The sequence below is a fragment of the Phlebotomus papatasi genome, chromosome 3 (assembly GCF_024763615.1).
Source record: "Phlebotomus papatasi isolate M1 chromosome 3, Ppap_2.1, whole genome shotgun sequence".
Classification (NCBI taxonomy): domain Eukaryota; kingdom Metazoa; phylum Arthropoda; class Insecta; order Diptera; family Psychodidae; genus Phlebotomus; species Phlebotomus papatasi.
Window position 1 is genome coordinate 61,818,241 of NC_077224.1, and position 19,080 is coordinate 61,837,320.

The 19,080-nt window shown below is 32.8% G+C and overlaps 2 protein-coding genes across 2 annotated transcripts in view; one reads left to right on the plus strand and one right to left on the minus strand.

The window, feature by feature from the left end:
- Positions 1-19,080, minus strand: part of LOC129807120 (uncharacterized) — a 443,550-nt gene that overhangs the window by 110,117 nt on the left and 314,353 nt on the right. The gene's annotated exons all lie outside the window — the stretch shown is intronic.
- Positions 3,194-13,651, plus strand: LOC129807118 (glutamate receptor ionotropic, delta-2). The gene is given in 4 exon segments (XM_055856162.1): positions 3,194-3,523; positions 3,525-4,046; positions 4,048-4,281; positions 12,520-13,651. Coding segments are annotated over 4 exon segments (1,740 nt in total). The 5' UTR covers positions 3,194-3,358; the 3' UTR covers positions 13,339-13,651.

Consider the following 19,080-nt stretch of genomic DNA (forward strand, 5'->3'; position numbering starts at 1 on the left):
AACGGAGAAATCCTGCCCGAGCAAACATAAACATCATTGGGGGATGAGGAAACAATTGTCAGTTGATACGTAATAATTGTGGTGACCTTAGAATTTCTCTTGCACATGAATTTTCATCGATTTATCATTCAATTTGTTGACATTACGTCACACTATAGGAAAAAATATTATCCATGTGGATTAAAGGCAGTTCGATATTGATTATTTCAATGAAAAGCGCAACAAAGTCAAAGCTTTTAGTACAGCTCATGACGAAGCAATGTTTGACTCTAGATTGGAATTATTTAATTGATGGGGTGGACAACAAAAGACTTCCAGGATGGATTTATTTTGGTTTCCCCAATACCAAACAGGGAAGTTTCAAATAGACTCTCTTTTATTGAAATTCCAAATCTATATACACGTTATGAAGAAACCATAATACTATGATTTTCAAATATTCTGAAAATTTCATGAAATTTTTCATTGCGATGAACTTCAATTTGTAAATAAAAATATCTACTTAATGGCCTCTCCACACTAGAGAAATTTATGTCCATATTGAAGATTTTTTTCTACACAAAGGTAATTTGGTTCTATATGGACATAAATTTCTCTTGTGTGTAGAGGCCATAAGACCGAAAAAATGTTTACTTCTTTTTAAGTCATTTCCAGGAAAAAAGGTTTTCCATAAATTAGGAGTTGTGACACTTTGTCTGCCAGAATTAGAATGATGTTAGCAGAGGCACTGATGCAGTGGAGTAATTCGAAATTGTTTCTAATTCGGAATTTTGAGATTTCCTCATTGTCTTACATGGATCACATGGTCAAAAGATATACAGTACAGTAGACTCTTCGATATCCAGCACTTCGATATCCGGGTGACAGCTGCCAAACACTGGCGGTTGATATAATTCAAAATTATTTTCACTAACATGAAGTTTGTCCAGAGGTGAATTAAACTATTATTAACATTGTATCGAAGTTTTTAATACATAATTGTGATAAAAAATGAAACATAAGCACACCATGAAGAAAATTCTCTTTTTCTTTGTCAGACAGAAAATAAATTCACACTGCACAAAATAGAAAAACCGTTGATCATTCAAAAAACCTAAATGTCATTTGTCCCCCAGTCAGCCGGATATCGAAGAGTCTACTGTAGACTCTCTCTTAATTGGGCATTTGGGGCAAAATGTCATCCGGTTTATCGATAGATTTGGGCGTCAAAGCCCTTGTAAATTCCACAAAAAGTGCTCAATTAGAAAGAATCACGATAAATAGAAAAACTACAGCGAATTTGAGCAAATTAGCTTAATAATTAAACGCGAAAATTGTCAACAAAATTTTTCGCCCGACTGAAAAAGAGCCGATTGAGCGAGAGTCTACTGTAAACCAAGAAGAAGTACTCATGAGTGTAGTACTTGTATTTCTTTGTGGTCTTTTTTGCTGTTTACTTATCTAAAACAGTGAGGTATTCGAAAATTCCGAATAAGTAATAATTCAGAATTTTCTCATTTAACCCAATTTAAGCAATTTTCAAATTTATATGAAAATATCACTTATCATAGTTCGGACAATTAATTTTTAATAGTGATTCAATTCAATGTAATTTATGTTCAATTTTCTATTATTATATTTTTTCTAAAAACGGTTTTGATGTCTTAAGGTAGAAACTCTAAAGATACGGAAACCGTAGCGAATTTCGGACAAATTGTAATATCGGACACGTCTTTTTCTCAAAGTTCGAATATGTTTTATTTTATTTTATTTTCATTTTCAGTAACTTGTAAAATGCCAATGCAACTAAGCGTGGTCTCTACGAAAGAGACGTAAAAATAGATCATTGGAAGGGTTCCGGAAGGGCAAATGTTTTTTAGAAACTCTTAATTTAAAACATATTAAAATATATAAATAGACAAATTTATATATTCAAAATTTCATTATTTTTTATTTTACATGGGGAGACTGGGGTAAAAAGTCACAAATTGAAAATTTCAAAATTCAATATATTCCAAGGTAAAAAAGATAGCGGCTCAATTTTTTTCTATAGATAGCCTCCATAGATCCTTATTCAATGTCGTAAGTTTCTTAGAATTCGAACAAGAAATTTAGAAAATAAAAAATATCGAAATTTTTAGCCCTATTTTTGAAATATTTTCCTTGCAGAAGATAACAATTATTACCTACTTGTTTTCCAAAATTGATGAACTGGTGAATATTTTCTAACTAAGTAATATGGATTTTTTGAATACGAAACCGTTATCTATTCTAGAATTTCACAAAAGCTCTTTTCTCCAGAAATCCTTTTATTAAAAATGGCCCCTTGGGGTAAAAAGTAACAAAAGGTATAGAGCAAAAAGTAAGAAAAAAGCGAAGCAATTTCTGATGTCTCACGGCGAAAAGAAACGTCATTATCATGTCTCGTCGTTTGTTGTTTGCATTGGTCAAACGATTTGCAGTCTTTTGTGTGTTTTTTTCTAAAATAGCTTGAAAAGCGCTTTTCTCGTTTTCCTCACTTTTCTCGCAGAAAAAACGGTGTCTTACTTCTTACAAAAGTGCAGATGGATAAATTTCCTATGAAAGTATGTCCTCTAGGTATTTTTTCAAATTTACGGAAGCCTGTAATGAAACAAATAAAAATATGATAATACCAAATGTCTGGTACTATTTGCCCCAGAATTTTTGAGAATAGTCACAAAATTACCTTTTAGAAATCGCCTCGATAAACGTATTTCCTTACAAAATAGAGGAAAATTACTTTCACAAAGTTGTAGAGCGGTAAATTTCCTATACACAGCGCTAATTAGAAATTTTTGAAGCGCTCGAGTAGCTTGTAAAAAATAAAATATCCGTTTTGTGACTTTTTGCCCCAGTCTCCCCCTAATCCTTCCTCTAATCCCTTGAAACTTTGTAAGTTTTAAGAAGGTTCATGAAATCTATCTTTAATAAAAATCATTACCCTTGTCTTAATATGTTTTCCTTTTGCAAACACTTGTAAGAAATTTTATGTCTTTTAAGTTTACTAATCAAATTTCATTTTTCTTAACAAAATTTAATTTCTTACTCCTCATTTGTACAGTGTTAATTTAATGAGATCCTCCTGAAACTGTTATGGAAATTTACTTAAGATTTATAATTTTTTATTAGATGAAATTTATGAAATTTTCAAACCCATTGACAATCCTCACCACCCTAAAAGCTCAACATTGGAGTTATTCCTATCGTGTAATTTTCATAACGTAGTTACAATGCACAGTCCCCCTTATTTCTGTCGCACAATGTAATCAGGTAGCAGTCTCTTGTGAGCCTCCGAACGGTCTATATCTTTTGCTAAGAGAGGATTAGAGGACCTGCCATCTAATTGCCCAGTTGAATAATGGATGGTATTGAAATTCTCTTTGAGAATATCTGCCTCAATATAACATGTGACAGTGTTGCAAATAGTGATGATTATTTTCCGGACACCATGTCAGAGTCCAACATGACTGAAATGACGACGAGTGAGGTGAAAGAGATGGTGTTGGATCGCCTTAGGAACCGAGATTAATGGAAGAACTCTCAGAGTTGTCACACTAAATGACAAACCACTGAGTTTTGTGGATACGGTCAATGGGAGTCTGGTGGGAACTGGGGTGTCGTTTGATCTTCTTGAATTTCTTACTGAAAAGTTCAACTTTACCTACGAACTAATTGTTCCTGACAAGAACATCGTGGGCTCTACACAGGATTTCGAGGGGAGTTTAATTGAGATTCTGAGTGAGGGTAAAGCAGACCTAGCCGCAGCTTTTTTGCCTATTCTATCTGATGCTCGTGAACACATCTACTACTCAAAGACTACTCTCGATGAAGGTGAATGGATTATGATAATGACGAGACCGGCTGAATCAGCAACGGGTTCGGGTCTCTGGGCACCTTTTGATCTCAATGTCTGGATTTTGATTCTTCTTTCTTTAATCTGTGTCGGACCCATAATTTACCTTCTCATCATCATTCGAATGAAGCTGACAAAGGATAAGGACCAGCAGGTCTATCCCCTACCCCATTGCATTTGGTTTGTCTACGGTTGCCCTAATGAAACAGGGCAGTGTCCTATCTCCAATTGGAGATTCAACGAGACTTCTATTTGCCACCTGGTGGATCTTCATCACAATCCTCACATCCTTCTATACGGCAAACCTCACGGCGTTCCTAACATTGTCAAAATTCACCCTGCCCATCAATAATGTGGGTGATATTCTGAAGAAACAGAAGAATTTCATCGCAAATAGAGGCGGTGCGGTGGAGTATGCAATCAAGAATGTAAGTTATGTTCATCTTTAAAGTGGAATTTTCCAAAGTAAATCTTCTCTATTGAAAAAAAAACCCTTCCCCTTCAACCTAAGCTCATGGTAAAAGAAGTGACTACAACAATCAAGAACACTTCTTCAGATCTATAAATCACTGTTGAAATATGATTGGGGATTGAAGGCAAATTACTGTATTTATAGAAACTTAAGTAAATATTCCCATGTCATTTGACATTGGTCACATTTGAGTCACGGACTTGAGGTTCACTTAATATGAAGTTCAATGTTAGATGTCCTTGAATCAACCCCTTTGGGGTAGGCAGTAAGTCAACAAAATCAACTAAACAAACCTCTCCGAAGACCCTATTTATCTTTTATTAATTGATATGATTAAGCTAGGCTTTTTCATTCAATCATCCAAAAATCCATTCAATTCATTCAGCTCTATTTCATTTCATATTAATTATATCGTTTGGTCAGTCTACAATCCTATCAGCTAGTTATTTTTTTTTGGAAAATTGATGATTTTTGATTGAAATTGACAATATAACTGTACAACACTTAAATTGTAAATTATTTAATCGATTGAATGATATATATGGTGGTCATAGTTACACTATTTTTTAACGCAAAATTTTTGAGTTTTTATCATTATGAGTTGCAAACTTCTTAGAAGTATACCACGGAAGGAACACTCGAGTACAAAATTTGAAAGTATGTTAGGAAACTCGATTAATTTATTTAATTTAATTTTTATTTATTTATTTATTTATTTCGATTGGATCTTTATGTCGTATTTTTGGCTCTTTAGAAAAATTCTGCATTTGCTCCTTACATAGTTTCATTTCAAAATTCTAATCATTTTATTAATTTCTTTTTTAATGCCTGCTTTACTCCGAATAGAATGTACCGTCTAACTGAATATGCCAAACGATACTTTTGGAAACTTAAAAAAAAATAATTTCCATACAAATTGTTATGCAAATTTAAAACTTTTATATTTTGACCTAATTCTTTTTCCTTCTACGAAGGTTTTACGTTCAAAGCATGAATGCAATTTCACAGTATAAACGATTTTTTTTTAACAAAAGCTCTGAAAAGATAAATCCACGATAATTCATTTATTTTTGATTATTGGAACTCCAACAAAAGAACAATTGTAAATAATCTCTCTTTTATGGGCGCTCGAAATTTACATTATCCAACCTTCCTCTCCCTCAGAGAATCCAAATTTTTGATAAATTTCAAATGTTATCAAAATATTCTGATAAACAATGCCGCGTTATTTGTTGTTCTATCCATCATTTAACAGAGCTAAAAGTCCAAGCAATCAGAGATAGCTACTTGGGATCTTCGGGTTCTCCGGGTCTTCGGGATAGATTTTCAAGACATTTGGTAAAAATAAAAGTAACAAATTGATCCAAATTTGATTTTTTTTGCAAAGAATGGATCAAATTACTAACTTTGAATGCACATTTATCATAATAGAAGATGTTAATTTGATCCATCTTTTGCAACAGGATCAAATTTGGATCAATTTGATCCTTTTACTTTTACCAGTGAAGAAATTCCCCAGAAAATATGTCTCTGAACCGATTGGGGTAAGTTACAATTAATCGGAAAAGTCTTGGAAACCTCGGCCAGACTGAATTGGTTATAAGTGTTTATAAACCAATAATTTCCAATGACCAAATCCAATTTGTTGCTGAGTTTAGAAAATTTTCCGATAATATCGATTTAATTAATTTGAATATTTTATAAAATGGAAACTTTTACTTTATTAAACGGTAAAATACTTTACGACCAAAGGTAAAATTATTTTCGATTAGATAATTGGCTCTGATTAGAACACGAAATAAAAGCTTATAGTGAATAATACCGAAAAGCTAAAAAATTATTTGAGCTCTATCAGCAATCTGTTACTATATAATAATAAAAGTAAGAGGAATTACTAGCTGCATACTTCCTACCTGTAAATTAAATAGAGTTTAAATATACAATATTCTTTTGTCCTTTGAAAATCATATGTTATTATCTTTTTGAATATTGGTCTTACTATCTTCTGACTTTCATCTTTTTTTTTATTAAACAAAGGCAATTTTTTTAAATAGTTTTCTTGTCCATTTTCTATTAACTTAAATTGCATTATCCCCTTTATTTGAAATCGTCTTTAAATAGTCCTTAAAAAAGTCATATTGATAAAACACTGACACTGAGCCAATCATCTTATAGATGGACTCCTAATAAAAAAAACAGTAATATTAAAAAACAATAATAAACATTAAAGAAAATAAATAAAATCAAAAAATCTAAATAAAATAAGATCTAACTGAAGTCCAAAGCTATTGAAACCTGCAAAAGAAGACGATTTTTCCCTAAATCCCTAAACAATGACTACATTAAAACACCATTATGACAGCATTATGTTTACATTTTGCCTACAGGAGTTTGATTCTCTAAATAAGGTGGAACTATTTTTCACTTTTCCTTGTAAAAATTTTGCAGATATTGCATAGCGACTTAAACAAATTTGCTCGTATTTAGTTGGTGTATTATTTCGGCGAACATTATGAAATACTTATTTTTAGATACACTGAGAAAAAAAACGGGGGTGCGATTAACTTTTTTTCCTCATAACTTTAACACTTTTGAGGTGTAAAAATATATCAACATTTTTTAATGTTAATTTTACGCCTCTTTAAAGATAAAATTAACATGAAAAAGAGTAACTTTAACCCCAATACACCTAAAAAGCATAATATTTACACCGATTTCGGATTAATACTGCGGGGTAAAATTAACATTTCCGGAATGTTATTTTAACTTTTTCGAATTTCTCTCAGTGTAGCTGTTAATGCACATTTTCGAAAAATGGATATCACACTGATAAGTCGATAAGTCAATGTTCTTTAAGAAAAAAACCTGCCATTAGGTTTCTGTGCCTTTATGTAAAAATGTATGGAAAATGAATGTCGAGAGGTCCTTGCTCTAATAGTGTCTTGAATAAAAGATACATGGAATTCTGCTTAACAAAAATTCGTTGCCGTTCGAAGAATTAAAATTCGGATTTGAATTTTCAAACTACCTTTCGTACAAAGTCGGGAAAATTAATTATGTATCATACCAAAAAGCTGTTAAAAGTTAAATTTAATAAAGATAAATTATAAGCGAAAATGGATACGTTTTGATACTTGAAATACTTCGAAATTCGAAAAGAATGATGACAGAATCAGCTACCATGCGGACAAAGCGAAGGCTAAGGAGTCGTTTTTTTTTTGGCTTTTAATACCGGTCTTCGGATTCTTTTACATTTTTTTCTGAAACATATGACTACGTTAAAATCGTATATTTTGACCATTATATTATTTTGACCGAATTATGACCAGATTATAATGATCACACAATAATCACATTGTGACCACGAGAGGATCGCGAAAGGGTCAATTTGACCCTTTTATTTTTACCAATGTGTTTAATAATTACATGAGAATTAAAACACGGGTTTTGACCTGGTTAGGATTTATTCCTTTTTTCTCTTTACGACGTTTCGGGGATTGTTGTCCCCTTCTTCAGGTCTACAAATTAAACAAAATTAATTTTTAGAAATTTTCAATAACCTAAAAAAACGGGGACAACAATCCCCGAAACGTCGTATAGAGAAAAAAAAGGAATAAATCCTAACCAGGTCAAAACCCGTGTTTTAATTCTCATCAATCAAAACTGACCGAACTACATCTATTAATAATTACATCAAAACCACTTTTTGACCACTTTATGACTACATTACCCGAGGCAGGCCTGTAAATAATCTCGACTACCGTATACTTATGCTCATCTCTGGTCATTTCATTCATTAGTGCCCAATACTTTAGTATGCTTTTAAAATTTTAATTACCTTGCATTATTAATTAACGATTTGTCAAATCAAATGTTTCTAATCCAGCGTGATTAATTTCGTATTTGTATTAATAAATTAATAAACCGAAAATTAATATCATCTTCCATCAATATTGTACGTATATTATTATTGATCCTAGTATTTACTAAATTAATTTTGGTAGAGTTCTGTTAGGGGAAGTGTGGCACCTTTGAATAGGCCCCCTATTAATTTGGATTTTTTTCTCAAATTTTTAAATAGAACTGAGCCTAACGATCTAAATAATTTTTTGATAAGGTCCAATTCCATTTAAAAATGCGAGAAGGTCATACTTCAAAGGTGCCCGATTCAAATGTCATCAATCAATGTCCCTTTTACAGAAAATTTTGGGATACTGGACTAGCTTTTAAAATACAATATTATAATGGATGATATTCATTTAAAACATATTGAAAAAATGAGTTATTCGAAGCTTGAGTTAGCCGAAGGTAGAGCGCTTTAACTTACTCCACTTCCCCATTTAGTTGCTCAAAAGTTGATGCAGTTAAAATAGTCAGAAAGGTCGGAAGTTATCTACTATACAAATAATGAAAATTTTTGATATCAATTGTGAAACTATTGAATTCGTTGTACAAAAAAAATTTTGTACACTTTAATAGGGGAAAGTAGCCGACCTTTGGATGCGCCAGCTTTTGAACATTTCAACTCAAGCGCCTGGCAAATTGGCCTTTTTATATAGAGCTATTTGAAGCCAATTCCTAAATTGATCTCGGACTCAGCTCACAGTGCTCCAAGGAAAAAATTTATTTACACAAAAATTTAGTATATTTATCCCTCCATATGGGAAGGTATCTTATAATACGGAAAAACTTCTTACTTTTTAAATATTTAGCATAACGATCACGAGTGCAGAAAAATTCCCATACGCATTTGTATGTGAAAGTAAGAAATTGGCTTCAACTTTGAAGACCACTCGCCAGGGACTAGTTTCAACTATTTCCTTACTTCTCAAGCAAAAGTTTTATTATAAAAACTATAGTTATTACTATTAACTATTTTATATTAAAAGAAACATTCAAAAGCTACCGCTTGCAGATGTAGGCCACTTTCCCTACCATAGCTACTGTTTTTTTTAAGGGATAATTCATGAGCAATATAATCGAGTTCCCGGTTTCCTAAAATAAAATATCGGTTTTCCGGTCATATTGGCTCTAGTCCTTATGAACCGGTTAAGTTTTTTATCGGTAATAGATTTTCATGCTTAGCTGATATGTTCGATTAATAGAAAACTTTAACTTAAGGCTTTAACAATCTCAAAATAAATCAAGATAATAAATATGTAGAGAAATCAGCATGAATCTAATTTTGAAGGGCAAGTAGGATAACCTACAAAAACAAATAGGACAAAAATACTTTTTTTTGGAACACCGATGTTACACTCCCCCTTAACCGTGTAAACAGACGGAATTCCCACGGGAATTCCCAGGAAATATTTCATTCCGGACGGGAATTCCGGATGGAAATTCCCATATTGAACTGTCAAACTTTTACCATTTGCTCTATGCGCCTCTGGTGGGCTTCAAGCGCAACACAAAAATGCTCCGAAGATTTGAATTTCAAATTGTGTTTTTTCCGAATATAAATAACGGAATATATATCTGGAAGATATTTTAGGTACTTTATTTTATTAAAATGGCTCTATTATATTACGTGTTGTCTTTTATACTCAATTATTAATATGACAAAGTCTTTAGAATAATTGAAACAGCTTTTGGGATACTCTCAAATAGATTTAGGATAATTCGGGGGGAAATCGAAGTACAACCAGAGTTTTCTACTACTATTGTACAGGCTGTAATTCCTCTCCACAACTTTATAAGAAAGACCAGCGATAGTAAAGATCTAATTTTTGAAAATGTTCTTAACGTTGATGTTTTAGAAGGAAATAATAGACATATCCCCGGCAGACCAAGCAGCGAAGCAAATTTAAGCAGAGATAAATATAAAGATTATTTGTATAATAATTGAATGGACATTGTTCGAAAGAAATGTCTGTAAAAAATTTTAAAACTCTATTTTCAATAAATTGAACGATAAAAAGAATATTCTTCTTTTATTTTAAAGTAATATTTTATAGCCGAAAATTTAATTTCTAAGGTTTCCGGCTATAACTGCTATTAATGAACTTCGACAGCTCTTACTATTCTTTAAGTTCCTTCTCTAAATTATTATATTCTTTACATTTTTTAATAATGGAATCTAGTGAAAAAGATATGTTTTGAATCTGCCTTTCCACTTATTAAAACCACTTCTGAAATATTATTGATGAATATTTAATTCACTCCAGAAACACTAATATTTTCAAAATTATTATATTATTATTAATCGGTTTTAAATTTGCTTTCAAAAAAATTTTTTGATCACTATTATAGTAGATTTTACAAGTTTTTTCATATATTACTTGCTCAAAAATACCCCAAATAAAATTTTCGGAATTTTCCGGAAGCAAAAAGCTATCTCGAGGGAGATAGCTTTTTGCCATTTTCCGTGTAAACAGACGGAATTCCCACGGGAATTCCCAGGAAATATTTCATTCCGGACGGGAATTCTGGATGGAAATTCCCATATTGAACTGTCAAATTTTTACCATTTGCTCTATGCGCCTCTGGTGGGCTTCAAGCGCAACACAAAAATGCTCCGAAGATTTGAATTTCAAATTGTGTTTTTTCCGAATATAAATAACGGAATGTGTATTTAGAAGATATTTTACGTACTTTATTTTATTAAAGTGGCTTTATTATACCACAAGGATATTAGTAATATTATCTATTAATACATTTCATGGAAAATCTTTTAAAATTTCTCGAGAAATGATTAGAAACGTTGTTATAGCGTAAATATCTTGTCAAAAACCCCCAATTAAAGTGGATAAATCAACGACAGGCTTTGGATATCTTTGCTGATAGGACCTATTGATTAATTTTCGTTTAATTGTAGTGCTGATAATTTAAAATTTTATAAAGTGTTGGAAGAAAATGTATAAAATATCCCTGGGTGACCAAGCAGTCAATTCATTCGGAACAGAGATGTTTACAAAAATTAGTTAATTGTATAATAATTGAATACAAATACAAATTGTTTTAAAAAACAAGAAGGCTGTAAAATATTTTAAAATTTTATTTCCAAAAAAAAGTAAACAATAAAAAATATTGAAGTAATATTTTATATCCGAAAAGGCAGTTTATTTGGTTTCTGGCTATAATTTTCATCAGTGAACTTCGATAGTTCTTACTATTCTTTGTATTTCCTTATCTACATTATTATATTCTTTACATTTTTTAATAATGGGATTTATTGAAAAAGATAAATTTTGAATCTGCCTTTCCAATCATTTAAACCTCTTCTGAAATGTTATTGATGAATATTTAATTTAATCCAGAAACACTAATCCTTTCAAAATTATTATAGTATTATTATTCGATTTCAAATTTGCTTTTAAAATCAATGTTTTGATCACTACAGGAGATTTTACATGTTTTTTCATATATTATTTGCTTAAAAACACTCCAAATTAAATTTTCGGAATTCTCCGGAAGCAAAAAGCTATCTCGAGCGAGATAGCTTTTTTCCATTTTAGAAAATTGAATATTTCACCCTCCAACGGAAAATTTCCATTTGAAATTCAAAATATTTCAAGACATTCGGGCAGTTTCGTGCACTTTTGCAGAGGGCGCTTGTATAGCAAATTTACCATTTGCTCGTGGGAATTCCCGTGGAAATTCCGTCTGTTTACACGGTTTAGAAAATTGAATATTTCACCCTCCAACGGAAAATTTCCATTTGAAATTCAAAATATTTCAAGACATTCGGGCAGTTTCGTGCACTTTTGCAGAGGGCGCTTGTATAGCAAATTTACCATTTGCTCGTGTGAATTCCCGTGGGAATTCCGTCTGTTTGCACGGTAAAGGGTTAAACCTTGGTTGAATTAGCATGGTTTATCAATCATTCCTGTATCCTTATCTCGTTACCAAAAACATATCAATGTGTGTCCATTTCTACTTACTTCGCGGTAATGTTTTCCGCATCACACTTCACAAAATCAAGCCGATAAAATGTACCACCCCCGTAATTCTTCCACTTGATGAAATCCTCTAGCGTGGCTCTATGTGGGTTATGGCATTCATTGAAATTTAATAATGTGTTGCGATACTTCCTCTTTAAAAAAATACCTCCCTCCTTCCGCTTTTGCATGTAAACAGGGAAAACAAACATTTTTCTCGTATGGTATTTGCACAGTAATTGAAATTAACTTTGCGTGTTTACTAAGCCAATTATTTAATTTTAATCGCGATCTTATACATTTGTTCTTTTTAGAATGGCGAAGCCCTTACTCAACTTAGTCGAATGGTGGAGAGGAATTTGGTACAATTCTCTGATTCACTCAATGACACCCAAATCCTCATGCAGGATGTTGAGAGGAAGAATTACTTGTATGTCCGAGATCGACCAGCTATAAATCATCTTATCTACAGCGATTACGTCTATCGGAAGACAATAAGTTTGACAGATGAGAAAATTCAGTGTCCCTTTGCTGTGGCCAAGACACCCTTCATGAAACGCAAGAGGGCATTTGCATATCCCAAAAATTCATCACTCCACCTCTTATTTGATCCGGTACTCCTGCATCTGGTGGAGTCTGGGATTGTCAAGTACAAACTGTGGCAGGGACTACCAAATGCCGAAATTTGTCCATCTAATCTCGTGAGCACAGAACGTCAGCTGAGGAATGGTGACCTTATGATGACGTACTACATCATGATAGCGGGATTTTGCACCTCAACCGTGGTATTTGTCAGTGAGCTCTTCTTCAGATACCTCAACAACCGGGGCATTTGCATGCCAAAGGATGGACGAGAGCGTCTCCAGAGGAAATTGCACGTATTCAAGGAGAATGTCAAAGTCGACAATGTGACACCACCACCACCCTATACCACCCTCTTCAATCGCAGTCGAAATATTCTCGGGAGTATTGCTGAACCCAAAGAATTCGCTGCTAGAGAGACAAACACCCTCCAGAGGCAAAATATCAATGGACGAGAATATTTTGTGGTGAAAGGAAATGATGGTGCATCGAGATTAATTCCTCTGCGAGTTCCATCAGCCGCGCTATTTCAGTATTCATACACCAAGTAGTTTCCCTTTCTGGATATATCACGTACGAATGGAAGCAATTGAAATTCACATACTAACTTACCCAAGAAGCAAAATCCACATTTGGGTATAAATACGTGTAAAAGTCCCTGAGCTATTTCTAAGTTTGATATCTTACTGATAAGGGTAACTACCACCAAATAAATAGTGCCATAAACAGGATTTTAATCATGCATTTTCTTATAACATTTTACTTTGAAAATTTTTACAAGATGGTTGAGGAAATTAGGAATTAAGGAAATTATTCAATTTTTTTTAAATAAAATTTTATTTAAAAATTAGCTTTATCAACTTAATGAATAATAATCAAAGTTGAATTTTTAATTTTTGAAGAAATTGGTTTAGAAATAAAGGCTCAGTTTCATTTAAAAATAGAAGAAAATAGTCCTACTTCAAAGGTACCCGAATTCAACTTCCCCCTACAATTAAATAATGTTTTATACTTTTAAAATCTATTCAAGTTTTGTGGATTAGTATCTCTAAAGGGTTTTGGTCTCTTATGCTGTCTACACATTAGTAGCAATTTTCGTCAAAAATTGCCTTTTTTAAAAAATTCTGACGTTTCTGACTACAAGGATAGGGGAAGTTTTCTTTTAAAAGGCATTTTTTAAAGAAATTTCTCCTAGTGTGTAGAGGTCATTTAGTCTCGTAACCCAAGATCCCGAAAACCGAAATTTCGAATTTTTAAAAGTATTTCATCCGTTGCATACAGTAGACTCTCTCTCAATTGGGCATTTGGGGCAAAATGCCATTCGGTTTATCGATAGATTTGGGCGTCAAAGCCTTTGTAAATTCCACAAAAAGTGCTCAATTATAAAGAATGACGATAAAATAGAAAAAAAACTACAGCGAATTTGAGCAAATTAGCTTCATAATTAAACGTGAAAATTGTCAAAAAAAATTTTTCGCCCGATTGAGAAAGAGCCGATTAAGCGAGAGTCTACTGTAATTGCTTGCTTGAGACAAACAGAAATTTTCTGTATTTTGGAAAATTATTCCTCGCATTATCCTCCATATTATTTCGTCCCATCCAGGGTTTTAACCGTTCGTGATTTGTGCTTACGATCTCTTTTATTGTATTATTTCAGTCATTAGAAAATTTATTCTCATAGCTTTAATTTTTAAAGATTTAAAAAATGACTGTAAAAAACAGTTACATAATAAAATAAATATTGTTTTCTGTTTGCGAAAACTAAAATACGCCTTTTTTACTTTATACTAAGAGATGCCTTCTTTTTACTGTTTGTTTCTTAATGTTTACTGATCAGTTTAACCGCTTGAACTGTACTTTCATTTTTTTAAATTACCACTATTATATCATTGTACTGCTCGAACTTAAAGAAAAAGCAGTTATATAATCGTCTTTTTTCAACCGTCCTGGAACTTAAACGCTAAAAGATATCAACTTCCGGTCAGCGATGAGCCCCAATAAAAAACAATCTCTCCAGACGTTTTATCTTTTTACCTCTACCCCCCTTACATCCCTTAAAAACCATGTTTTTCGGTTTTATACAAAATTGGCCCAAGCTTTTTCAATGATTAGCGAATATGTTATGACCGAAAAAATCGCCATTTTGAATTATTGAAGGACAAAGGTCAACCATTTTGGAGGGTCCATTTTTCAACAAATTTGGTTAGAATTAGATTTTTGAAAGGTCTTGCAATTTCCAATCCGGTTACGTTTATCGCAATCAGTAATGAATCGGTTAAGTACCCATAACTAGTCAATCTGGTCTGAAAACTGGTTAACCATCTAGAGGCGAAACGGTAAGAGATACGAATTTTCGATCTTTGGAGGATCCCTCCCCAATAAGTCGGTTTTTTTTTAGTTTTTCTCGAAAACAGCTCCTACGATTTCTTTTTTATTGGATGTGTTTTGGTGGTGGTCTAGGCGAATATTTTGCCTATATAGTCATTCGAGGAGAGTTGGAACAGTGGGAGAGATGGACCACTTCGCCTCCTGCCTACACCCTATGCAGAATCTCTACCTCATTTGGTCTATTTGTGCCCTTCAACATTCTAATGAAAACCCCCAATTTACAGCTTTCTACCTTTAAAATTATACGAGAAAATTGAAATTGAATTTTTTGGATGTCTGAAAAATGGCTAAAAATTTTTATTTCGCCATAAGAATACGTGTATTTGGGAGTTGAGGAGAGATGGAACTTAATAGTTTTGGCAACACTTCCGGTGTGCATTTTGGTCAATGTTCTTCAAAATCTTTTCAAGTAAATCTTAGAAATTATTTTCTCTAAATTTCTGGTAAGACTGACTTGATACACTCAGCGAAATTGCCATCGAAGTATATGAGCCACATATTCCACAAAATAAATCATTTATACTGAAAAATTAAAATAAACTCCAATAAATTCAATGAAATAGTGTTTATGTCTAAAATCACTTCCCTCCTATTCTAAATTAATAAAATAAACTATAAATATTTTGCTAAAATTAGGAGTGTTCCATCTCACCCGCACTTTTTTTGAGTGCCTCAAAATGCAAATTTTTTTAAATCCTATTTATCGAAGTGACTATTTTCATCTAGGTTTTTCTAATATTGATATCTTAAATTTAGAGTCTTCAAATGTTAAACCAGTGAGATTCGTCTTTGTCTCGCATTCAAAACGTATCCGCAATATTGAAAATAAAAAAGGTGTTCCATCTCTCCTCGAATGACTATACATATTTATGACTTAAAAAAATCGCCGTCTTGAATTTTCGTAAGCTAAAGTTTTACTGGTCTTGAAATCAGTTGAACCGGCTAAATATCCTAGAACGACTTATATTTCACGTGCTTATATTTTTTTTGTTTTTGATATGATTTTGTAATTTATGAGACAATTTGATCTCTATTAGATCAATAACCACCATCTTTGCGAAAACTATCATGCGATCATGCGAAAACTAATTCACGGAGAGCCCTATCTCGTGAGTTCGAGCATTCCGCAAAGCTGGGACACTTTGCAATCTCTTTTATATCAATAGCCTCTTCAACAAAATATATATATATATATATATATGAGATAAAAAATAATAATAATAAAAAATAATAATAGAAATTCTATTGTCCCTCCCTTAACATTCTGCGTATGTAGAATATTGTACCTAGATTATGTAAAATTTCTCATTGTAAAATTCATTTGAATTTGAAGAAGAATAAGTAAAGCCACATTTTGATGACAATCAAAAAGGAGATGGATATTCCTCAATGAGAAAAATTGGGTTGGGGGCCAACCCATTCTTTCTTAAATAAAAAAAAAGTGAATGAGATGTGTGTGAAAAGAGGAAATCACCAACTGCAAAGGCGCAAAAGCTTTGTTGGCTCCACACACAAACCCCATACACCATTATATTACTTTTCATCCCCGGAAAATCCCATTTGTGCTTGAAACACTCTATATTTACATAGAATTACTTTTATGTTCCTCAAATAACTATCCTTCTTGCAAACACACCAAGTTCAAATATATTATACCATGGGGCTCTGTTGAATACATTTCAAAGTTCCAACATTGCTATCAATATTATATTCTCTATATGTTATATTACATGCATGTTGGTGATTCCTCAAATACATATTTGTAGTCTAGCACACTTTATAACGAATTTGTAGAGGACAATATACTTCACAATATATGGTAATAATGAGACGAGAATGGAAATTATTTGCATGAATAACCTCTGACATATCTTGTCTTTTGTCTCCAAATATTAATATATTATATGTCTGTATGTTGGTGTATTTGTAAAGATATGTGATAATATATGTTTCTCAATATCTATAATTAACATAACATTTTCTCCGTAAGGCCAAAGGCTTCATACGAATTATACTTCATGGTGGGAAATCCTACTATTCAACGAGGTAATTACTTACAGCAAAGAAACCAAGTGGAAGTTTGATTGCGAAAAAGGATCTCGAAAATGAAAGTCACAAATTGCTTAATAAACATTACTGAAGCATAATTCGAGCTACAACGATCATTTAAATTTCTCTTTCTCTTTTTTTATTGAGCCAAATCAATGCAGAGTACAATAATTGATAATCCGCATTATTTTTACTTTTTGTAAAGTTCAATTTCTAACCCTTTAAGGACGAGTGGGACACCGGTGTCTCAAAAACAAAATCATTTTTTTTTATTATACAAAGTTATTTTGTCATGTAAATAGTCCGAATAATTAGTTTCTGTTTTTGGGAGACCGCTGTCACATTCATCCTTAATGGTGTCTACATACTAGAAGCAATTTTCGTCAAAAATTGCTTTTTTTTAAAAGAAATCTGACGTTTCTTCTTACAAGGATAGGGGAAATTTTCTTTAAAATGACAATTTTTTTCAAAGAAATTGCTCCTAGTGTGCAGAGGCCATAAAGAACTAAACTGTGCTGAAGACAAACTATATCTGTTCTTCCAGATCTAAAGGCTAAACACTTAAAGATAGAGACATGATTGTTTTTAAAGAAACCCCATTAAGTCGATTCAAGACTTATTATTATAGCCTTAAGTTTTCTTCAACTCTTTCCCTACTTTTCCAAAACCAATTTTTCTGGATCTCAAAAACTTGTATTATGTTTTTTTAATTGTACAATTCTAAAAATAGTTCAGGATTCAATATTTCATCCCTATACAAATTATACCCTTAACTCATTCTAAAAACGGGATTACAATGTTAAATGACTAATGGTGCTCTTCAAATGGACATCTAAAATGGTAAATCTTTCTCTTAAAATTTTTTTGAACACATGACTGTTCTCTAGTGCTTCTACATAATCGGCTTTTCTTGGTTCCTGTCACGAATATTTTCTCTGTCGTCTTCGCTGTGTTCAAAAACCAAAAGTCGATATAGTAGAAGCACTTGAGAACAGTAAAGTCCTAAAAACATGTTTAATAAAAAGATTTTCAAAGAATAGTGTAGCAAGAATTACTACGGTCCACACCAGAACATACTGGAGCATCCTTCATCGCTTGCCTCAGGAAGTGAGCCCCATTGCCCATTCCAAGAGAGCTACGAATTTGGCATCCTCCTCGCATAACTGGCGAAGACCGACTGAGGAGCCGATTCAATTGTGCCTTCGGAATAACTCGTCTAGCACTCACAATCCCGTCTAGCGGTACAATAGCGGTATTGTAATTTGAAGTTATGCGTTTTTATAGCACCCCTCAAAGTTACTACTCCAGCTGAACAGTGATTGGTTTTGATACCATTGGCTTATAAGAGTCTTCGTCAGGACGGGCTTTCGCCCTCCAACTCCTCTAGGCTCAACAGTCCTACTAATAGTATACCACAAAAGCAAATGTCAGCAAACGTCAGTTTGAGTTCATTGGATAAGTCTTAATCCCTAATAAATGTGAACCGTTTCCCACCGGATTTACTTTTTGACTTGTCCTGAATTAAAATCTAAATTCTTTAAGTAGTATGGACTGCTGTAGATGCGATTCCGACTAAAAGCCTACCCACAAATTATCTTCTGGAGCAGTAATTAGCGATATTATTTATTGTTTGAGATGCCGTGCCGTAACCTTATTTTTGGGAATCGAAAATTCTCCAATTTGGTGTTGAATCTGTTCAACATAGCTCACTCGCGGCGATACACAGCAAAGTCAAGGACTCGGAAAGTTGGATTCTGGACAAGGAATTTTTGTCGAGCTGTGACAAAACTAACGATTCATTTCGGGCATAGGACCCTTGAAAAGTGTTCCCTGTTAGTTCCAGCGAAAATATTAAG